Consider the following 23,837-nt stretch of genomic DNA (forward strand, 5'->3'; position numbering starts at 1 on the left):
CAATCCCTTGAAGGCTCTCTTTGGCCAGTGGACCCCAAGGTCATGCCAAAGAGTCCAACAGTGCTGTGGGGGTGGGCAGAGACCCCCCCCAACCTCGTTCACACCACCCCACCACGCACCTTCATGGCCTTGAAGAGCCTTTCAGCAAAATACTCGGGGGTGCTCCGGATACACTTCACTGAGGAGAGGGAGGAAGAGGTAGTCATTCTGGCTGCCTCGGAAAAGAGGATGGGGTGGCCTGACCCCTTCTTTGTCTCCATTCCTTGGGAGCCACTAAGTTCAAACCCAGGAAGAACCCTGGCTCCTGATAATCCACAGCTCCAGAGCACCCCAGACCCACCCACTTTTATTACAAACCCAGGGGATAAAGAAATCAGGAACCTGGCCTGTTGTAAGGTGGGCAGTGTGTTGCAAAGACCCACTTCACTTTTCTAGTCCTTTGCGGTTTCACAGGAAACTGCGCCAGGTGGGGCATAGCTCCCGGAGTGGAGTTGGGAAAGGTGTTTCTTTAGATTCTGCTACACCAGAAAGGTGCTGGTTGCCGAAACACTGAGTCCTACTGGCAGTTGGGCTGGAACATGACTACATGCATTAGGGGTGGTAGGGGACAGCTCTGGGCAGGAAGATGAGGGCCAGGCTGTAGCTCTCCCCTGAGAAACACAACACATCACCACCCCAGGCTCAGACATGCGGACTCTTGGAATGTCTGGCTTGCAAGGGCCTCTGGGTCAGGCAGTCTATCTCCCTCCCCTCATTTATCAGATGAGGAAACTGAGGCCCAGCGAGGATAAGTGACTTGCTCCAAGTCAATCGCAGATTTGGGAAAAGCCCTGGGTTTGAATCTTGACTCCACCATTGACTAGTCAGCTCCTGGCATCCCTCATGCCCAGAGTAGCCCCAATTCATTACAAAACGTCCCCTCGGTACGTGACGTGGCCTCTGTGAGATGCGGTTTCCCCATCTGTGGGATGCAGGTAAGGAGTGCCCACTCCCAGGTCTTTTTAAAGACTAGGCACTCAGCATGGCGCCTGCACACAGTACACGCTCCACACAAGCCAGATCTCCTGATCGTTATTTCCCAACCCTGGCTGGGTGCCTTCTGCCCAGCACACACAGAGGGGGGAAGGCAGTGCCTGAGGCTCAGCCCCTGCCTCCCAGGCCTCAGCCATGCCGCCCTGGCTAAACCTTTAGAATTCACTGCCCATCTGTTTTCTCCTTCTCACCTCCATACCACATAATTCCCCATTTCCCTTCTTGGCCCCTTGCTCCTGGGCCAGAATCCCTGGAATACCCTGGGAATGCCATGTCAGGACGTACCCACAGCCAGCATCAGCTTTTCAAAGTCCCCAGACAGCTCCCCTCGGATGCTGGCTTCGATTGGCTTCCCCGTGGTCTTCAGATACTCGTCAAACACTGAGTCAGACAGAGAGACAGGGATGTTGCGAGTGCCCCATAACACCGGGAGGAAGCAGGGGCTTCAGGAGGGGAGGGCGCAGTGGCTAGGACCGGAGAACCAACACGAAAGTCGGGCTGGTACTTTGGGAGGTGGCAGGGAGGCCACACAGCACCAGCCACTGTGCGGTCATGCTGCGTATGCTGTGAGGAACCGTGAGCACCTCACGCTCCAACGTGAAGACAGGACTGGTATTAGACGGAAGGGCTGAGCGTCCTGTTAATGACCCTGGTGAGGGACTATACAAACCACTGTCTAATCAGATCAGGACACGTGTTTGGGCTGCGAATGAAGCAGCTATCATGCTCCACTAGTAGAAAAGGAAAAGAGAGAGGAATTCTTGGCACAACCCCCAGGGGGCAGCCATAGGTCGCTGGAGCTTACCCAACCGAAGATGCTGCCTGCTGCGATTTCCCAAAATGTAAATGAACTGGGCTTCATCTGTTCCCCATTTTAGTTCTCCTGCCTCGTACAGATCCTGAAGGGGAAGAATGGGACTTAGCTGAAAGAGGAAACCTCAGGAGACAGGACTCCTGGCCAAACCACTCAGAACTGCTGCCAGAGTCCTGAACAAACCAGTAATTGTAGCCTCAGGACCTTTGCCTACACCTGTACACCTTTCTCCCTTTCTTTCTGGGGAAACTCCTACTCAACCTTCAAAGCCTAGATTAAATGTTCTATTTGTTCTCCAGGCACCTCCTGATGCCACCAGGCAGAGTTATCTTTCCCTCCTCCCTCTTATAGGTTCCTACAGCTTTCTGCTTCTTTATAGCTTTGATCCACTGTATATTACAATGATTTCTTTACATGCCTGACTCCCCACTATTACATGGGCTCAGGAAGGACAGGGACTACGTCTTAGCATGCCCTGTGTCTGTCCCCACAGTGTTACCGCCACGAAGTGGGGGCTCAAAACACCTGGAATATATGGTATAATGATAGAGGTGTTTGTGTCTCTCCCAGTACTGTCTGATTGTGTTCATTAGTGATTCCTCAATGCTTGGCAGAGTGCCTGGCACGCAGTAGGTATTCAATAAATATTAATTAACTGAATGAATAAATGAACAAATGAGGAAAGCGCCAAAATACATGTCACCAACTTTATACATGTTGTGTACCTTTGAAAGATAAGTTAAATCCTTTCTGCAACAAAAGACCGTATAAATGATGGCTGTGAGTCCGTTACTTCTGATATTTGATGCAAATTACTTCGCCTCCAGCCCTTCCCCGGATCCCCAACCTCTCCCCTCTCTCAGGGCTCCTTTGCTGCACCTTGGGGACCTCCCTCAATGCTTGTTTACCTGGACATCCTGCTGCACCAAGTCCTCACTCACTACGTCGTCCTCCTCCCTGGTTCCCTGGGCAGAGAGACAAGGGACATCTGGTTCAACTACCAGAGCCAGGGGGAAAGCCTGGACACTGGTGGTGGAGACAGGGAGGACTGGGAATACTGTGCTGGCCCTGAAGTGTCCAGGAGCAGTGACTTACAGCTGCCACTGGATCAAGACCACAGCATCTATTTTAGAGGGCATCATAGGGTCCCTCCCATTCGCTTCTCCCTTCATCCTCGAAGCTGGGACCAAACAGCAGTGTCTCGGTGCTCCCATCTCAGAGGAAACCAGAGCCTTGTACTGAGAACATCTCTGAGGACATGGCACCTGCCACAAGTCCTGGCATGGCCCACGATGCCCCCCAATAATATCACGGGGGTAAAAAATCTGCACGTTTGTGTTCCATTAGGGGCTCCCATACCTTAACCCAAAGAATCCACCAATGAGAATTTGGAACTCAGGCCCTGAGATCCGAGCTCACAAGCTGTGAAGGCACCAAATCCTACTGGTGTTTCTGTTGCTCCGCCCATGCCCTATGCCCCACCTGACAGAGGAGGACCCTCACAGGGGACAGGTGCAAGCCCTCCCGGCTCCTTGGTATGTGAGCAGAGGTCAAGCCTATGCTTATCTCCTCTTTCCCCTCGATTGTGCATTTCAGGATCTCAAACCCTTGGTCCTCTTTGGGACTGAGCATAAGAAGACAGAGCCACAGGCTTACAATCTGAGCCGTGTCACCCTGCAACCTGGTGTTAGATGTTGAGGAGGCAACATCCTTGACTCCAAGATTTGGGCAGGAACTCTTCTCTCCAGAACAAGCAGCTTTGAAAATGGGGGCAAAGGTCACACTTCTCCACTCCTGACATTTCTGATAATTCTGCTTAATATGGGATGTGGATTGTTATGGTAATTTGAAGAAAAGAACTGGGAGCAGCTGGTATAAAATGTCTGTGGGGGAGGGGAGTGAAAAGAAAGAGGTGGTTTAATTTATATATAAAGTATCATAGAAGTTTGGTTGTTGGTGTTGGGTTTGAGCCATCTCAACGCCTGTTCCCACGGGGCCCGTGGTCACAGAGATCCCCGTGGGGCCGGGCAGGTGAAGGTGAAGAGGCAGAGGGGGACACGCTCTCCAGCCCGCTGCAGTCATGCAGAATGCAGTCCTGCTGTTGCCAGAACTTTCAATTATTCAAAAGAACCCAGAAACCAGATTTTTGAGCAAAATCTCCCTATTTTTAAATATCAGTAACTAACTCAAAGTGTTTTTTCAAAAACATTGCATGGGAACATGAACAGAAAAAACCCCAACGTGGCAGGTTGAATTTAGCGGAGGACACCAGCATGCAGCCTCTTTATGGCTGATTTTTTATGTAGCCGTGGGTGGGAGGGAGGGTAGCAGGGCTTCGCTGTGGGAGACGCAATGCAGGGCAGTGCAGGCAGCCCCAGAAATGGCACGTCCCTGCTGGTGTCCTGAGGTACGTGCTGCGGCCAGAGAAGCAAAGGCAGGAGGGAGGCCCGGAGAGGAGCGGGGATGGGTGTGAGTGGAGAGACGAAGGAGGTCACAGGATACGATATTCCTGGGCACAGGGGAGAAGGGTGTGTGCAAAGAGAAATGTGGGTCACGTGGACACACCTGCCTGTGCAAACCAGGGGGAACAGAATAGACCCCTGGACGCACAGATTCTACACCCAGGTGAGCCCGAGAGAAACCATCTCAAGTTCGAGGATAAAATGGGCAGTTGGGGGAGGGGGTGGCCACAGTATACGAGGAGGACTTTATACCTGAGGAACCCCCAAGGAGCCCCTCACAGACCACCCTGTCTGGGGGAACAGGGAGAAGGTGCCCACAGCCCTCAGCCTGTACTCGGGTATGGAGCTCGGGGAGGGTCTTGGGGCCCCAGGGTGGACTAACCTGGAGCAGGACCACGAGCATCTTCTGGAAGTGGCCAGAGGTGTCACCAATGACATCAGCCTCCAGGTCTCGCTCGTAGGCTGCAGATCAGGAACACAAGCTCTAATCCCATCCCCAGGGGACCCCGGGGATCCAGGATAAGGGTCCCTGCTGCCCCTAAAATGATCAATATTTGTTACAAATCCCAAACTCAGTCTCCACGACGTCCATGGCAAGACCCAGGGTGTATTTTCACAGTTCTTTGTGCTGAGCCATGATACGATGAGATGGGATCCGCCCCCTTCTCTCTATCCCCATCTGTGCCCTCCTACTCCGGGCACCATCAGCACTCACCTGGACAGTCACCACAGACCTCTGACTGTTTTCTCTGCTTCTGCTCTCAGTCCCTCTCCAATCCACAGCCACAAGGGTGACTGTCTTAAAGCTCATATCTGATCCTGGGCTCCCCTGCTTCCCACGAGGGCCTGTGTATCCTGCCCTGCCCTCTACCACTCTCGACTCACACTGGCTACCAGGCTCATCGCTGCCCCAGGGCCTTTGGACTTGCTATTCCCTCTGCCTGCCAGGATTTTCTCCCCACTCTTTATACAATTGGCTCCTTCTCATTTCCTCCCAAGAAAGGCTTTGCCCAACCACCCGTCCAAAGCAACGTCTGCTTCTTCTTATCTTGTTTTTTTCCTTCATAACACTTATCCACACGTGTCGTCACCATGTTTACCTTGATTGTCTGTATCCCTTGTTACCTCATAGGAGGCAGGGACCACGTGGGTTTTGCCACCACCATATCCTGAGAACCTAGCACACTGTCCAGCACAGAGCAGGTACTTACAGGGTGGATGGACAGAGATCAGAGGGAAGGAGGAAAGAAGGTGGACGGATAGAGTCTTAGGGTCCCCACCCTTGCAATTTCCCTCATTCCATATCTGAAAAACCTGAACGGCCCCTCCTGCCCCTCTCACCATCTTTGTATGCTGCCGCCAGCTGGTGGATCTGCTCATTGGTGCGGGAAGCCAAGATCTCAATGAGACACTTCTCATCGGTGCCAATGCCCTGGGACAAGAGAGGTGGCACATGAGTCAAGGGCGGGGATGGGGAGCCACCAGCCATGGGTTGGGATCCTGGAGTGGCCAGAGCTATGAAACCCTAGCACTCAGGGTGCTCCAACCACAGCTCTTAGGCACCGATCTGGAGCTACTGCCCCGAGAATCAAAAGACATGGGTTCTAGGCCCGCCTCTGCCCACAGCTTGCTTTGTGACCTCTCATTAAGAAACTTTATCTTTCTGGGCCTCCGTTTTCTCCATCTGTAAAATGGAGATGATGCTAGTTGCTCTGCCAAACTCCCAGGGAGATGGAGAAGGTAATAATCTCTCACATTGCTAAGTTGATCAGTTTATGAAATGAATTCATGTTTGACAGCTCATCTGAGGCAAAGATCATAGCATGTTATAAACTGTAACGTGCTAGGTACACTTAAGGGCTTTGATCTCTGCCTGCTTCCTAGGGAGCAATCCTCTACCTCAACCAGCCCTCACACCCTGAACACAGCTCCACAGCCTCTCCTGCCATTTCTTCTCCAGCCTGGAACAACCTTCCCACTCTGATTAACCAATCCTCTCCAAGCTTTTGGGCCCAACTTGATCCTCTCATCTTCTACGACACCCTCTCAAGCCTGGACCCAGGGCCCTGCCCTCTAACCTCCTTTAGGATGCCCTTGGCCTTTGGATGGTGGGCACAATTTGTCTCCATATCCCTGTATCCTGCTTCCTCAGGTCTGTAGGCTGCCGGTGTGAGGGTCTGGGCCAAGGGCCCCCTTTCACGGCACGTGCCTCATACCGACATCTGGAGGAGACCCCCGGTGCCCCTCTGGGACAGGATTTGGGCAAGCCACCTCTTGAAGCAGGGCATGTCCGCTGGGTGGGAGCAGGGCTCACTGAACACTTGCCTTAGAGGCCGGAATCTTCCCATTAACCATGCCCCACCCCCAACACACACACACACACACACACACACACACATACACACGGGCCCACACTTACCGAGATGGCGTCTTTAATCTCTTTGGCATCACAATAGGCAAGCGGCCTCATCAGACCCACAATCAGTCGTTCAAACTTCCCCGTCAGCTCATACTTCAAGTCAGCAATGAGGTCCTGGGGGAGATGGAGGAGAAAGGGGAAAAGCAACTGTAACGTAAGAATTACATGTAACGAGCACTCACTCTGCCAGGCACTGGGCTAAGTAATCTCACTTAATTGTCCCTCTTGGGGCAACGTACTCGCATCAACCCTAAGAAATGGGCTCAGAGACATCAAGTAACTTCCCAAAGTCACGCAGCTAGCAAACGGTGGTGCAGGAGTCCAGTCCACAGCATCAGGCCTCTTCCTCACTGTTGTTTGTTTAGTTGTTTACTGTTCTCTCTCCACTATCTGTGGGTCCCCAGAGTGACACTGCACAGGTCTCATTCTCCTGCGTGGCCCTAACCCCAGCACAGTGCGCAGCACATAGCATGTGCTCTAGTCTATTTGTGGCTGTTTGTCCCTGACTGAAGAGAAGAGAAAAGGAGGGCAGAAGAGCCAGCACAGAGGCTGACCTGGAGTAGAATACTCAGGAAAGACCCGGAATGCACACACAGTGAATGGGATTATTCCCCCGCCCCTGCCCCCTGTGCTCCGGTGGCCACGGTTACCTTGCCATAGAGGGACTTGTAGCTCTGGATGATCTCCTGCCTCTGCCTATTGCTCCGGGAAGTGATCAGATCCAGAATGGCCTCCTTGTCACTGCCTGGAAGAGGGGAGGCACCTGTCACCATACCCCAACCTACCTCCAGGAAGCCCACCAGGGCTGCTCTCTGCAGTCCTTGGCATCAGCCTTCTGCTCACTAGGCGGTGGCGTCGTGAGGAGGATCTGTGGGGACCTGTCAAGCCCCCCTTGAGAGGGATCACAGTACACACAGCATCTGAGCTCAGAGGGCCCAAGATCCAGCTCCTCATCACACAATTAAGGAGATGGAGGCCCAGAGAGGGGCAGGGACTCAGCCAAGGTCTCACAGTGAGCCTGGCTCAGAAAAACCCAGGTGTCCTAGCACCCAGGACAGGGTTCTTTCAATGACAAGAAAAATAAAAGAGAATGATAAGTTCCAAATTCAGGATGGTGGTTACCCCCAGAGGAAAGGCCGGATGGGGACCTGTCAAGGAGGTGTCCGCTATATGAGGAGGCAAGTGCTATTTATCAGCCTGGGTAGCAGGTCTACAGATGCAACTTCTACTGTTCTTCAGACCTTTCTGTTGGTCTGGAACATTTCATTATAAAGTTATACAAAATAAAAAGAGGAGACAAAAAATAAGTGAGTACATCCCACCGTCTCACTCCCACCCCAAAAGGGCTCTGGGCTGTGACCACGTATGGGGACCCCCCCCCCAAGCCCCAGTGACTCCTGCTTCCTTTCCTGGGGCCCCCACTCCCGGGGCTGAGCACCCACCGAAGCCCTTCATGGCGGTGTACAGAGCCTCGGCATCCTTGCTGGGGTCGAAGTTCGGGAAGTCGTGAACAGAGCCACGGTACCTGGCACCCTGTGGAGAGAAAAGCAGAGGGTGAGCTGCTGACCCTGACCCTGAAGAGGCTCCCAGCCCCAACCCCGGGTCACACTCCTAACTCTGGCCACAGGCTGAGTCCAGCTGAGCTCCCTTCCCGTAAAATCGAGCACTGACTACAGAAAGCCTGATCCAGGGTAGAGACGACTCTCCTGGTACCTCCTGCCACCACCTGCCCCGAGGCTGGTGCCATTTCCCCACGGGAGGGTGGCTCAGCCAAGGCCACAGCCCTGCACCACTTTCCCAGGACCCAGGAGAGAGAAAAAGCCAGCTGAGTGCAGGGGGTGAAAATGATCCCAGCAAGAGGAACAAGAGCCTCGCGTATTTTAATGGCACTTTACAGTTTACAAAGCCCTTTTGCCTCCATTAATGTGAGTATTTCAGCAACTTGCAGAAGCTCTTAAGATGATCTCTATCACAGAAACAGAGAAACTGAGCCAAAAGAAGGGAAGCCACTTGCCGGGGGTCACACAGAACCCAGATCTCTGGCCTGTTCCCCTCTGCTCTCCAGCTCCAAAAACCTTGCAGCTGCCAGCTTCTGAGGGTGGGGGCTTGGCCCAGGGAGACCCAGAGCCACCCCCAGATTCACGGCTCAAGACAAGGTGCCACCCCCTGGGCCAGTAAACTGAGCTGTGAACTGGCATCTGAGGACAAGCTGGCTGGGTCCCTGGGGTGAAGGAGAGGAGAGGCGGGGCCAGAGGATCTTAGACATGGAACCCAAACGCACAATGAGCTGGTTCACAGAGAAGTCGGACGTGGGTCAGCTACACGGCCCTGAGAAATATGAGGCCTGGGACAGCGGTTGAGAGCTGGGAGAGCGGAAGATGCCAGAGCTCAATGTACTGAGCACACAGCACAGTGACAGGGCACTCACTCAGCCTGTGCCAGGCCCAATGCTAAGCGCGGCAGATTCAGGGAGAAAGAAGACCCAACCCTGTCTTTCAGGAGCTTCTGACCCAGTGGAGGAGAGACAAGCACGCAAATTACCATAAAGCTTGCAACAAATACCCTAAGACAGAGGCAAAGTAATGTGGGAAAACAGTGGAGGCCGATTCCAGCTGGGGGAGGGAACCAGGAAAGGCCTCATGGAAGGGGTGGGGGTGGCACATAACCTGTGCCTTAAAGGAGTTAGAAGTGGACAGGCGAAAATGAGCCTCCGGCCATCTCCTGTGCCTCCCAGCACCTGCCCTGCCTGGCCAGGCATTTGGATGCTCTTTGGTTTATGTCTGCAGTTGCTGGCTCCTCCGAGGTATGCATGTGTGGGTGCAGGGCTGCTATTTAAAGTTCTGACAGGGCCAGTGACCAGAAAGGGACACGGCCTTCTTCTCGTCACCGTGAATCCCTTGCAACCTGATCACACCCCTGGGCAGAGAAGGAAAGAGCAACAGATGCCAACTACCCAGACCAGGGAGCCTCGCAAGGAGCTTGGTGAGCAAGGGATGGTGGCTTGACCGCCAGAGCGTCCCTGTGCCTCACTTGACACTGCACGGGCTGGGGCCGGAGAAACCCTTGCTGAGCGCACCACGTGGGGCAGGAAGCTTGATACAGAGACCTGGAGGGCAGGCACCAGGTCCATCCTGCCCACTGCAGAGACTGAGCAAAGGAGGTACTCAAGTATTTGTCACATGAAGAGATGAACAAGAAGACAGAACAGCTGGTGTCCTACAGGAATTTGACTTCCAAACCCGTTTGTCTCTCTCTCTGGACACCCTCAAACCCAGCAGTATCCAAAAGCAGAGCAGACAATACTAGTTTCTAGGACGGATGGAGAAACAACAGGGCTGAGAAGGTCAGAACTACAGAATTATGGCTTTGCAAGGGTCCTTAAAGACCCTTTAATTCAGCTTCCCACTTGGTTCTTAACTCCATGGGGTGCAGGGGCTTTGTTATGAATAAGACAAATATTGATGTACCTGCAGCACCTAGCAGAGTGCTGGACACAGTGACTGAAAGGGGCCAAGTAACCATGACAGGGTTGAGGGAATGAATGAAGAGCCCGTGATGGCCAGGCTCTGAGATGGAGGATGCTAAAGGGGTAGGTGGTGGAAGGGAGCCCTTTCCTGGGACTGGATTCTCAGCAGTGCTCTCTCCAGTGCCACTGACTCGTGGGACCAGCATTGGAGTACACAGCTTCGAAAGGTGCCAGGACAGGCCAGGTCCTCGAGGGTCTGTCTGGGCCCTTTTCCAGGCTAGCCTGGTGCTACAATCCACGGTTGCTTTTCTCTCTACCTGTCTGAGCCCCCGTCCTAACCCACACACACTCCAGCCTTCAGTCCACTCCGCCAGTGGTAGGATCTGCCTCCCAGTGCTCACTCGGAATAAAGGAGGGAAAGCATCTTGAGAGCCACATGCTGAGAACCACATGAGACAGGCTGGTCTTACTATTACCACCTGTGTCCCAACAGACCTCCAAAACAGAGAGGAAAGGTGACATATCCAAGACCACACAGCAAGTCAGAGGCCTAGCTAGGAAGGGAATCCAAGGCTCTTTCTAACAGATCAGGCTCTCTCCCTCCCCCCCAGATTCCATCCAGGTGGGGCCATGAGTGGGGAAGCGACAACATCACACAGCCCAGGGCTTGTCCCCTCACCAGTGACGTCCACCTGATCGTCCCTTTGGATCTTGCACCACTTGCCTCCTCTGCGGGAGCTGGCTCCCTCTAGGCAGGCCCATGTCCTCTCTGTGCCATTCTGAGCCCATTTTCAAGGCTATAAAGAGGCAGCAATGCTGTCCAACCCATGAGACCCTAAGTGCTTCTCCACCTCTTGGACACTCAGGCTTCCAGGCAGCCAGGGCCACCCTGCCATTCATTCATTCATTCATTCATTCAAGCAAGCAACGTTTACCAAGCATCTGCAGAGTACTAGGACCAGGGACCACTAAGAGCTCATAGCCTGGTCAGGGAGCTCATGACAATTCCAACCACAACACGGTGTGGTAAATACTATGCTAAGGGTGACACGGGAGCCAGGAAAGAGAAATTCCCTCTAGAAAGCTCTGAGTGTCTGCCTTGCTCACCGATGAATTCTCAGCCCCCAGCACAGGGCGTGACACAAGCAGGCACTCACTAAATATTTGTTCCGAGATGGATGGGTGCGCAGATGGATGGTGACTGTGAATATATTCTGAGCAGATCAAAGAAGACTTCTTGGAGGTGAAGTCTAAGCTGTGTCCCAAAGGATGAGCAGCAGCTGGCCCCAAGGGGTGGGGGGAGGGAAAAGGCTTCACACAGAGGGAACAGCATGGCGAAGGCCAGGAGGCAAGAGCAGGCAAGCAACATGCAGGGAAGCCAGCCCAGATTCTTCAGCGTTCATTGAGGACGCAAAAGTCGCCAAGATCGTGGGATTGTAAATTGCCAGGAGAGAACGAGGAGCAGAGGAGAGGGTGGAAGCGTGTCCCCAGGAGGAAGGGCAGAGGTCTCGGCAGCAAGTTGCTCCACCTCCGCTCTCTCCCTCTTCACACAGTGCGGTGGTTGGGGCAGTGTTTGGCGAAGGGGCTGCAGTTGATAGAAGATGAGGCAATGCCATGCTGGGGGAAAGGAAGTCTACTGACTGAGACAAGACTTGATCAAACGTGCCCTCAGAGACAGGCTTAGTGAGCAGCGAGGCTGGTCTCCCCTGGGGGTCTTTGCACAGGATAATAAAACCTTCCAGGGAACAGGACCCCACAGCATGACAGCTACTACAAGAGCGGGGTGCACAGGGGCCTTAGCAATGGTCTCACTTAGAGACACAGAGACGGTCCTTCAAATCACCGGGGCCCACGGTTGGTCATTCTCACACCAACTTGGTAAATTTTGCATCTCCAAGTGCCACCTGTGCAGCTGTGCCGCTGTCCCTACTTCTCCACCTCACCCCGGCTGCCTGTCACTCGTCCGGCAGACAGGTTCCTGACCTCAGGCACCCATGATGGAGAGCAGCGGAGAAGGGACTTTCCACCCTGAAATATTCAGCAGGTCACAGTGCCAGCTGGTGAGCAGCTGGCGCCCTGGGGCTTCATGATCTTGGGCCCCACCCAGGCTGCTGCTAGAGCAGGAGCCCCGAGGCCTCTGGGGAGCAGAAGTCACATCACCCAAAGAGATGGGTGCCCAGCTAGGGCTCCAGCTGAGCGCCGCCTTGCCTGGGCCTGATCCAGGCCTCATCTCTGCAGCTCCTGGAGTTCCAGGCACCACCAGTGTCCCTCTTGCCCTGTCCTCAAAGTGTTCTTCTGCCCATCATCGCGTTCAAACCCCCAACATCCCTGTGAGGCTGAGGCCACAGAGCCTCATCTCCAGGACCTCTCTACAACCTCTCTGACATCACACTACGTCGTCACGTCTCTGGGCCTCAAGTTCCCCTCTTCTGGAAGGAAAGACAGAGAGCAGTCATCGCGAGGAATGCAGGGGTGAAGTGGACCAGAGAAACCAGTGAGTGGCTTGCTCTGTGCTTGTCTGTGTGTTGGGAAGGGGGAACTAGAAGCAGAACTGCACGCTAACACTGGGAGCAACAGAAACAAACTTCAGCCCAATGGAAGGAAGATCTTTCCTGCTCTTCTCTGGTACTGTCTTCTCTAGTACCTCCTCCCCACCCTCAAACCCCTGCCCTCCAAGCATGCCAGACTACTTTCCCTGCCCTGAGCACACTGCACTCTCTCCCCTCTGGCCTTCTGTCCCAGCATCCGCTCCACCTGGACCATCTCAGCTGCTTGCTCTTCCCCAGCAGCGCCCTCCAGGCAGCTCCCTGTTCCCTCAACCTTCGTGCCCCCAGAGCGCCTTTACCACCCCCTCCAGAGCATACGCACTGTGTGTGGGGGATTCCAACTCCTCCCATGGGACAAGGGACTCCTAACATTCTGCCATCTTGCTTGGGACTCGTGCTTACAGGACGTCTACTGGCCCCTGGTCCACGGCAACAAGAAACCACAGGTCAGCCAGGCAGACAGCATGGTCTGGGAGCACTGGACCAGGAATGCAAGGATCTACACCCTAGGCCCTGGCCCCTGTGATCTCCCAGGGCCTGATCTGTCCACTTTGGGCGCCTAGAACCCTGTAATTTGAATGCCTCTCAGGAAGTAGATCTGGGATGATTATATACGGGAAGTGGGGAACAGCAAAAGTTCCACTTTGGCTCTTTGCCCATAACCGCTAACACGCTCTCCTCCTGGTCAGAGAGGCCACTTGTGCAAAGTAGCTCCTCAGAGGGTGAGAGGGAGGCCACGGCTAGGATTCTTGAGTACTAATCCTATGTCACATAACACACTGCGTTCTTCTAAGACTGTGACTAGATACCCTTAAGGCCCTTGTTCATCTGGTGGCAAGTCATGAGGACAAGGACGAAGTTTAGTTTTCACTAAGTTTAATCACCTCATAATGAAAGCTGAGGCCCAGAGAGGGTAAAGAACTCACCCAAGATCACACAGCTCCTGTATTATGTCTGTTGGCAGGAGCTCTGTGATTGAAGTGAGGGACAAAAGGGCCAAGCCAGCCAGCCCTTAGTTTTATTCTCCCTTTCCAATCTCATCATCACAGCGACCACATCTCTTTCTCTAAGGCCAGCCAACAGGGACCACTCTAGGCATCACAGAACGATGCCTAGCTCTGACCAAGGACAGAACCCAGCTCTGGCCACACACAGGTACCTTGAATTCCACTGCCCAGCAGAGTTGTCACACAGCATGGAAGATTGGAGTCTCCCAAGTCAGGGAAATTCAATCCCAAATGCATGTGACATGGAATACGTCCATCTCCAGAGCAGAGAGGACCCTCTAATGCTTTTGCCTGTCCAGTATCCGTCTCCATTCCTGGGGGCACCACTCTTGGGCCATTCAGTTTAGGTGGGACCGACTCCACCACCCGGCTCCAAGTTACCCAGGCCCAGCCAATGAAAACCAAACCTGGGACTTACACTGGAATCATTGGGAATAAGTTATGTTGTTACTCTCAGAGTGTCAAGACAGTGGAATGGAAGCCTGGAGCTGCTAGTGGCTACTGTGCCAAGGCAGGGAAGAACCTGCCCAAGAATGAAGCCACAGTTCACAGAGGCAGAATCCTGACAACATCATTTGGGCCCCTGGATCCAGCCAGACCTGAAGCCCTGGACTTCTCAGTCATGTGAGCCAATGCATATCCTTTATGCTTAGGATGCTGTGTGTTGTCATTGGTCACTTGCATCTCAAAGAGCTGTGACTAATAACAGGAGCAAGCAAAGCCTAAGAAGTTATCATGCTCCTTTCAAGCTGAAGGCACCAGGCATCTCTGTTGTAGGCCTAGTGACTCAAGGAGGAGTCTAGGCCAAGGGAAGGCAGAGCACGGCTTCAGAGGGCAGAGGCTCCTTACCTGTCCTGGTTTGGCCATGGTCTCAGGTTTTGCAGCAGAAAACACTGTGGAGAAGAAAGAGATCCCATGAGATTCCTTTGCACTCTGCTCCCTTCCTTCTTTCCCCCACATTTCCTCACCTTTCCTTCCTCCCAAGGGAGTGGATGCTCCCCTTGCTGTTTTCCAGCTGCCTCCAGCCCTTCAGGTTAAACTACACCCAAAGACCTGGCTAAGGGCAGATGCATTTTTTGGAGGACAATGCCTAGATAGTCCAGACACCCATACCAGGATAGAAAAGGGACTTGCAACCAAGAGGGGGAGAGGACACGACCACTGACCACTGACTGCACGACTCCTCCACTTTCCCCGATGCTGTCTCCCTTAATCCTCAGAGCCATCCTTCCCAGCATCAGATTCCCCTTTTTTATAAAGGATGCAACTGAGGATGGGGGTCAGGGGGTTAAATAATTTGCCCAAGGTCACACAGCTTAGAACTGAACTCAATAATGTCCAGATTCCAGAGTCCATGCTATCTGCACATGCATGCTCTCTTTCCAAGTCACCAAGGATGGTTTCAGAACCCAGGGCTTGACGGTCTGCAGATGAGAAGACTCAAGGGGCTGCAGGTCCCCTGGCGCAAATATCTGAAGGGCTACGGTTCCTGTGTAAGTCAATGACCACTTCTTCACCATCTGCTCCAAGTCAGGCACTGCTCTAGGCCCTGGGCGTACAGCAGTAAATAAAAGAGATTTAAAAAACCCTGCTTTTCTGGGCTTACTCTGTAACGGGGAAGAATAACAAATGCATATATCAGGCTGTGGTAAGAACGAAGGAGAAAAGATAAAGCTGGGTCAGGAGCGAGTGACAAGGGGCAGTCCCGGGGGAGTGGTCAGCAGGTCTCACCAACACGTGGATAGCGGGGGGGGGGCAGCGCCATCAAGGAGCTCAGTGTGGCTGACGTGCAGCAGAGGATGGGGCGGGGACACTGGCGGGACGTGGGTAAGGGGACAGTCAAGACTTTGGACTTTTCTCCGACGGGACAGAAGGTCACGGGGGGGGGGTGGTGACTGAACAAACAGGACACATGTCTCACTGAAGGGGGTGTCAGGAGACAGGGTCTACAGAGAAGGAGTGAGAAACGAAGAAAGAAATGAGAAAAGGGATGTAACTGGTTTGGAAAAGGGGAGAGCAGGGGGAGGAGGTGGGCTCATGAGAACCCTCAGCAGCACGGAAAGATGTGAGTGAAGCAGTCTTCTCGGGGTAACAGGAGGAGAAAGAAGGACCTTTTAGTGCTTTCCACTTTAGTCAGGATGGCACAATTTCATCTTTTTAAACCATGTCTATGTATTACTTTTTTTTTTTTTGTGAAGAAGATTAGCCCTGAGCTAACATCCATGCCAATCCTCCTCTTTTTGCTGAGGAAGACTGGCCCTGGGCTAACATCTGTGCCCATCTTCCTCCACTTTATATGGGACGCCGCCACAGCGTGGCCAGAGAAGCGGTGCGTCGGTGCGCGCCCGGGATCCGAACCCGGGCCGCCAGCAGCGGAGTGCGCGCAGTTAACCACTACGGCATGGGGTCGGCCCCCTATGTATTACTTTTTAAAAGTAAAAATGACAAACTCAATCAGACTTACTCAGTAAGACCCACAAGGAGCTGAACTAGGGGAGGGGACAGACCAAGGAGGCGTCGCAGCTCAGCTTTCCAGTTCTCCACATCCCCTCCCCCAAAAACTTAGGGGGAAATCGGCCCCCATTATGACCTCAGTCCACAATCGTGCTCTCACTCTGGGGTCACTGGAGACGGGGCGATGCAGTGGGGAGAACACAGGATTTGAAGTCAGACAGACACACCTGGATTCAAATCCATTTGTCACTTATTAGCTGTGTGACCTTGGGCACATTGCTCATCTCGGAGTTCAAGGTTATCTCATGGGCAAAATTGGGGCTTTTCCTTTCCTGCCCTGTAGGGTTGTTGGAGGATGAGCCATAACTTATGTCAAGGGCAGAGCACACGAGGCCCCGCAGAGAGATGTTCTCAGTCAGTGGTAGCACTCACTGTGGGAAATTCTGAGGACAGGACTTCGTCGGGTTTGCCCTTGTGTCCCCGCTGCCTGATTCTGAGTCCCCTAAACTGCAGCCAGCAGACAGACATGAGATGGGGCTGGGAGTGAAGTGTAGAGGACAGAGATCTGCCTGCAACCACAGGGGAGTTCGAGGAAACACTGCTGTTTCCCTGACAACCAGGGGCCCCTTGGTGCAAATGTGCAGCCCTCACCAGGAAATGGAAACTCCCCCTGACAGGGAGGGGGGCCCACATCTACTCCACAGTCCGGCAGGGAGCCAGCTCTGGGTTTCCTCAGGCCTGGGGCAGAGGGTGAGAGAGCCCCAAGGCCAGCAGAGAAACAGGCAGCTAAGGAGGCCCAGGAAGTCAGCAAGGGCCGGGAGACAGGGCTGAGGCCTGTCACCTGCACCTCCAGCCTCAAAGCATTTTCCTTTGGCCTTGTTGCTGGAAACTTCAGCTGCTGGCTGCAGCCCAGGCCCATCTGGATGAGAGCCGCTTTCCAAGGAGAGACAGCTCAGAGGAGGGGCCTCTGAATCTTGGAGAAAAGACTCTCAGCTCTGAGAGCAGTTTATGTGAGTCTTGTGTGTACATGAGAAGCAAGCTTCCTCTAGAACTAGATGTTCAGACTGCGGTTCAGGGGGACCGATCTCCCACAGCCCCTCCTCTGAGGGCTCGGGGAAGCTCTGGAGCTCATCACAGCGGCGCCTTCTACCCTGGCTTTACAAGGGGCTCTGATCCCTCCCAGAGCACCCAGACCACACTTCACAAATTGGCTGAATAAATGTTTTACATTCAATGTTTCAGAATCCCAGAGGGCCCCTAACGATCCACTACTCCAAGCCCCTTATTTTCTAGATGGGGTGAGGCATATCAGGGACGATAAGCAACTTGCCAGGGCCCAGACAACGGCCAACATCTCTGCCTCCGGCCCCAGGTCATAACAAGCCCCCACACAGCCGTGGGCCTGGGCTGCAAGGGGACATGAGGAAGAGTTCAAAGGAAAAGACCCAGGTTCTGGTTCCCAACCTGTCTGTAACCTCAGACAAGCCAGGTTCCCTCTCTGGACCTCCGTTTCTTCATCTGTAAAATGGGGATACTATCACTCCCTCTTCAGGAAAATCCAGAGTAGATGTGAGAGGCTTTTATAGATTTCGACTAGAGATTCTCACAGCAAAATCTCAGAATATCTGTCCTAGGAGGGTCCCCCTCCATCCCGGCCATAGGATTCCTATCTCCACCCCTACCCCTCCGCCAGATATTCAAGTTTCATCATCTTGGTTGAAACAGCTTCTCAAGACTGGCAGGTACGACCACTGTAGACCTGTGCTTCTCTCCTCCCAGGAATGCTGAATCTCTTCTGACCTGGCTATCCAAGAGGGCTGATCCTTCCAGAATCCATTCAAGGGTAGAACTGCCTAGTGGCTTTTGCAGCTGTGGCCACGCCCTACCTTAGTCCCTTAGCCTGCAGGCAGTCATGCTTCTTCCTTCCCCTTTGGGAGCTCAGGACTGACTCTAGGAGGAAGCTCTGGGGTAGGCAACACACCAGAGCTGGAGGACCTGTGGCTCACCACTGCCCAACCAGAGAGCTGGGGAAACCGAGAGCCGGATAGGGGAAGGGTCTTGTCCAAGTCCTACAAAAGGCATGGGCTTGGAGGTCAGACCTGGCTGAGGGCCACGGCTCTGCCTCCCATCAGTCTGTGATTTAGGTAAATTACCTTAATTGAATCTCAATTCCACATCTGCAAAATGCATATTAAAAAATATCTCTATGTACTGAGAAATGAAATAATGAAGAGCCCTTATCACAGTGCCTAGCACAGAGTAAAAGCTCAATAAACGGTAGCTTTTACTATGATCAAGCCAAACATTGCCAAGGGAGGTAGCGTGGCATCGGAATAGGGAACGCAGGCTTTGCAGTCACGGCCTGAATTCAAATCCTGATGCTGCACATTCCTAGTTCACGACCTGGGGTGAGTTATGTCATTTCTTCTGACTCAGTCTCTTCACCTCTGAAATGACAATCTCATAAGATTTTTGTGAAAATTCAATAATGTATTGCAGGTAAAATACTTAGCATGGCCAGTTGCAGATCAAACGTGTAATAAGTGGTGGCTTCTGTTAGTTATCACAATCATCATTTTAGAGCAGCGGTCTCCAATGTGGGGTACTGAGCACAACAATCCATCGGGGTGCAGGACGAGAACATTACAACTTTCTAAATTTTTTTATCCTGCCCTTGTATGTGCCACTTTTGGTGTCTGTTATACAACATTAAAGACACATATTAGGGGTTCGGGCTGATAGAAGCACACAATCAAGAATTTGGACTCAACGGAATGAAGCAGAGGAAGGAGGAGGGAGAGGGGACGTCAGGCAGAACAGAAACACCAGCATGAGCAAAAGCATTTCTGTCCTCAAAAGGTAGCTTGTGGGCTTTAGAGGAATAGAACACACTTTTAGGGAGGGAAGAGATGTTGAATGTAAGGGGGTGAAACCAGGTGTGTGTGGGGAGTGCAATTCGAGAAAAATCAAAACATAACCTGGAAGATCATGCACAAAGTCACCCAGACCTCTGTGCCCCAGGAGTGCCTGAGGGACTCTGAGTGAGCTGTGTCATTGCTTTGTCCACTCACTCATCTCCAATGGCCCCCTTGTTCAATGCAGCATTCAAAGCCCTTGGTATCCTCTCTGATATATCTGCCCTCCACTCCCACCTCTTCGCTCACCACCACATCATCTCCCCCCTCAAAACAGGAATCTCTTCCACCAGCATTTTCTATCCTTCTAGCACCAAAACCAGTGCTTTTCAAATCTGCCTTCATTAATACCACCTGGGGACTTTTTTTTTTTTTTTGGTGAGGAAGATTAGCCCTGAGCTTAACATCTGTGCCAATCTTCCTCCATTTTGTCTGACGAGTGGTGTAGGTCTGTGCCTGGGATCCCAACCTGCCAACCACTCGCAAACCCACGAACCCGTGAACCACCCACAAACCCAGGCCGCCCAAGTGGAGCACTAGCGAAATTTTAATCGCTTGGCCACAGGGCCGGCCCCGACCTGGGGAGTTTTTCAAACATACCAAAGCGTAAGGTCAACCTCTAGAGATTCTGATTCAACAGTTCTGAGGTGAGGCCTGGGTTTTTGTAATTTTTAGAAACTTTTCTAGGTGATTCTGCCAACTCTTCTAGGGAGCCAGGAGGGACTTCCCCTTCCTTGAACCCTCCCCCACCCCCCGCCCAGTACTCTGAAACCACCTACACTTGACTGGCATGGGTCAACCATCGTGGATTTATCATTCCTCTATTAGATGGAGGCTGCTTGCTTCCAGGGGTTGTAGGAAAAAATCTGTACTTCCAACTCTCCAGGTTATTTGATTCTAGTCTTTCTTTGTCTTTGAGCTATTTTACGGTTTAGTAATTTGTAGATAACTGATGGTAATGCAAAATAATCCTTATAGACGTGCTCATTCTGTCCTGTCTGGTAAAGGCCCAATTGACTTCCCTCCCCCTCGGGTGGAAAAACCAGTTTGCCTCCATTTGGATATTCTTTTCAATATAAAGGTGTCCACTGATTCTCCTTTGAGCTGGTTTTAACACCTGCCTGGTCCAGTCATTGATTAATCAGTAGAATAAAATCTTTAGCACATGGTCATTTTTATATCTGAGTCATTATTTTACTTTCTTGAAAATTATCATACGTATATGCTTCTTGGTTGCATCCCTACCACAGGGCGTGGCTCATAAGGATTGTTGGGTGAAATGCACTGAGTTGTTTTAATGCTTTCTTTAGCCATCCTCTTGAAAAATTACAGAATAAAAAGAACCATCCAGCCTAATGGTTTTCAAACTATGCTTTATTCCTCATTATACAGCCAGGAGAGGAAATAACTTGAGGGGCTCAGTAACTTGCCCAAGGTCACAGAGAAAATTAGTGATTAAGCAGGGGCTCATTTTTCAAAAAATATGTTTTGAGCAACTCCTACACACCCACCAGTAGGAGCTGGGGGTAGAACAAAAAAGGAGACAGATGAATCTCCCACCCCCACGAAGCTGGCAATCGAGTGCGTTAATCCGCAATTTTTTTGATCCTATAAACCACAAGTAACAACAGGAAAAAAACTGAGCATTCATCATGATAAACAAAAATATACTTTTAAGCATAAAATTAAAAGCACATATAAGAAGAGGTCTAATAGTTTCTTCCTGTCCCCCAGGAAATCATCTTTAGCACCCTCTAGGGTGTGTGCAGCCCATGTCAGAGGCCCCTGACCTATACAGTCTAGATCCTTCCCTTTCCCCTTTCCTGATGGCTCCTCCCTCTGCCCGCGGGAAGACACCTGGGACCAGACCCCTGCCCTCCAGGAGCCTCGCCTTTGATGAAGCCAGAGTAAATGCCATTTCTGGCGCTGCGCCTGGGCCACCGCAAGATCTAGGCACTCGGGTTTCTTAGAGAGCAGCGTCCTTCCCTCTCCTGACCCAGAACCATTGATCCTCAGGCTGGATAAGGCCCCAGGAGATCATCGGGCTGCCCGGGGTTTGAATCCCAGCTCAGGTCACTTGTGTGAGGGGCAGCACAGTGCCGTGTCTCACAGTGCAGAGGCTGGAGCCAGCCTGCCTGAGATGGAAGCCTGACCTGCTAGGTGGGGCCTGTGCGGCCCTGGGCAAGTACTTAGCAGCCTCACATGTAAAATGGGGGATGAAAATAGTGTTACCTCAGAGGAGTTGTGGTGAGGATGAAAAGAATTAAGGCATTTCTAGTGCTCAGAAGAGGCCCTGGCATATAGGACACACTACGTAAGTGTTAGTATTATTTCTTCCCTAAACTTTTGATGGCTGAGTTTCCACATCTGCAAAATGGGCATAGTAACAGCACCTAACACATCAAGGGTGCAGCCAGGGCAAGTTGGAAGGGTTCCATAAATAACAGAGGTTTCCATTTTATTATTATTTAGGGAGTACCAGCACATCCGTTTTACAGATGAGGAACCTGAGGCTCAGGTCACCTGCCTTCTCAAGCACCACACCCTTCTGAGATGACAATGTAGCACTTGCTTCTTTGTGCACAGCACCCTACAGTTTAGAAAGCACTTTCACATCCGCCATCTTATCATCTCATGAGAGTGGGTATCAACCTCATCCTCATTTTATAGATGAGGGGGCTGAGGCTCAAAGAACCCAAGGACACTCACTCCCCCTTAGCCAGCGTCTGTGGGGGCTTCCCATGCCCAGGAGGAAAGGAAAGGGAGTGTGGCTGGATTCCAAACTACAAAGTTTATAAGCATAAAGGCATCCCCCCACACACACACTTCCTCTCCTCTGTTGCGGGGTTGAGGGGGGCAGACATGCATGTTCAGAAATCAAGGTAGAGACCACATCCTGCTCTTTGTCCACCACCCCAGGAAGTATCTTGGAGAGGCTGGGTGGGGTGGGGCTGGTGACACCACTGGACCTCCCCAGAAAACCCTAGAACAGTACAACAAGGAGAGCCATGCAGCCTCAACCCATTTTTACCAGCTGGGTGCCCTGGGCGCATCCTTTAACCCTCTAGAGAGGAAGGAACTAAGGCCCAGGGGAGTAGGAGTGTGCCTAGGGCACCCAGCTTGTTACCAGCAGGGCAGAGGCTGGGGCTCTGCTGCAGCCTGATGGCTCAGGGCTCCCTCTGGGTGCCGCAGTGCAGATGGTCTAGACACCAGCAGCTACCCAGCACTGCAGAGCTCCCCCACCCCGTCCAGGAATCAGCCCCAAGAGGCCAGGTCCCCGACTTCCCAGGCGCAGCCCCCTCCTCTGCACACTTGCATCCATATTCTGCCCAGCATCAGCTGGAGCCCTTAACCAGGAACCACAAATATTTTCTGTATCCCAGCAGCCCGCGCTTTGGGAACAAAGGGCGGAAGGCAAAGGAAGATGAGTGAGTGACTGTCACAGCTGCAGAGGGGCATAGAGGCCTCTGCTTCCCTCCCCAGCCCCACCCAACTCTCAGAATCTTAAATCTTAGAACAGTTGCATCCTAGAATACCAGCGCTAGAAGTGGCAGCAAGTTGAGCAGACTTTGCTACAGACGGTAACTAAGGCCCAGAGAAGGAAGGGGCTTGCCCAAGGACCGCCAGCACCTGGAACTGTGACCTGGCTTTCCACTGACCCCCAGGCCAGTGCCCTCTGCACAGCACAGGGCCTGCCAGCCACCAGGGCAGAGTCCGTGGGAGCTGACACTGGACCGGTCATTCACCTTGAAAGGGAAGGGCTAAGCAGGTCAGGATATCCCCCCCAGAGTCAGTGGCGGCAGCAATTTAAGTTGTGGTTTGGGCAGGAGAGGAGGGGGAAGTGAGGGGAAAGGGCAGACTTGGGAAACCAGAGTCCTTTCTCAAACCCAGCAGCCATATGTCCAAATTTGGAATTGTCTAGAAGACCCACTAGGGTCCAGAGAAAAGGAGGGGGAGGGAGGGGGCAAAGGCTGGATTGTCCACCCAAAGGACCCCCTGCCCCTTCCCCTTGGAGGACCTACAAGGGTAGGCCAGGTTTCCTAAGCCTGTAATCATTCCTTGCAGCTGACAAATACATCAATTTTCACAGCCATTGTTTCACCTGAGATGGGCTGCATTTATCAACTCTGGACTTGGAGAAGGAATTGAGGCTCAGAGAGGGAAAGCCACTGACTGAAGGTCACGCTGCAGGTCGGTGAAGCTGGGATTCGGATTCGGGGTATTTCACTCCCATGCTGGTATTTTGGGAGTCATCTGAAGCCCCCAAGTTTTGTGAAGGCCTAAACTGGGCTTCCGGAGAGCAGCAAGGGTGGGGCCTCTGCCCCACCACAAGGCCCTTGTAGCCCAGTTGGGAGCCTCCTTTATAAGCAAGCAGTGGTCCGAAGGGGGCAGGAGAGTCCACGGGGCCCTGAGGTGTGGCCAGTCCTTCATCAGTGTGCACACCGAGGGCTCTCCCCCCAACAACTCACACGAGCCACTTCATACGCGGCTGGAGGGTCTGACTCTTCATGCCCTCTGTCTTGGGCCTCAGCCACACCCTTCTCTGCGGGTCCTTAGACTCCCATCCAGTTGCCCCCAACCCCAGGCCTTCAAAGCCCCTCCAGCCCCTCTCTCCTCCCAAAGCCAGCAGCCCGCGCTGCGTCAGCCCCGGGGCCCCCCGCCCCTCGACCACACCCTCTGCGGAGCCGGTCCCCCTCTCTCGTCCCCTCCGTCCCTCCGCCC

The 23,837-nt window shown here is 52.8% G+C and overlaps 1 protein-coding gene across 2 annotated transcripts in view; it reads right to left on the minus strand.

Annotated features, from left to right (window-relative positions):
• The window catches only part of ANXA6 (annexin A6), a 49,876-nt gene that overhangs the window by 25,674 nt on the left and 365 nt on the right, over positions 1 to 23,837 (minus strand). For both annotated transcript variants that reach the window (XM_058544411.1, XM_058544412.1), the window contains exons 2-11: positions 14,596 to 14,639; positions 8,170 to 8,260; positions 7,378 to 7,472; positions 6,728 to 6,841; positions 5,650 to 5,740; positions 4,691 to 4,770; positions 2,755 to 2,811; positions 1,838 to 1,931; positions 1,318 to 1,413; positions 120 to 178 (exon numbers count right to left, since the gene is read on the minus strand). In XM_058544411.1, the coding sequence (XP_058400394.1) occupies positions 120 to 178; positions 1,318 to 1,413; positions 1,838 to 1,931; positions 2,755 to 2,811; positions 4,691 to 4,770; positions 5,650 to 5,740; positions 6,728 to 6,841; positions 7,378 to 7,472; positions 8,170 to 8,260; positions 14,596 to 14,613 (795 nt within the window). In that variant the 5' untranslated portion in view covers positions 14,614 to 14,639. The remainder of the gene's footprint in view (positions 1 to 119; positions 179 to 1,317; positions 1,414 to 1,837; positions 1,932 to 2,754; positions 2,812 to 4,690; positions 4,771 to 5,649; positions 5,741 to 6,727; positions 6,842 to 7,377; positions 7,473 to 8,169; positions 8,261 to 14,595; positions 14,640 to 23,837) is intronic.

The sequence above is a fragment of the Diceros bicornis genome, chromosome 1 (assembly GCF_020826845.1).
Source record: "Diceros bicornis minor isolate mBicDic1 chromosome 1, mDicBic1.mat.cur, whole genome shotgun sequence".
Classification (NCBI taxonomy): domain Eukaryota; kingdom Metazoa; phylum Chordata; class Mammalia; order Perissodactyla; family Rhinocerotidae; genus Diceros; species Diceros bicornis.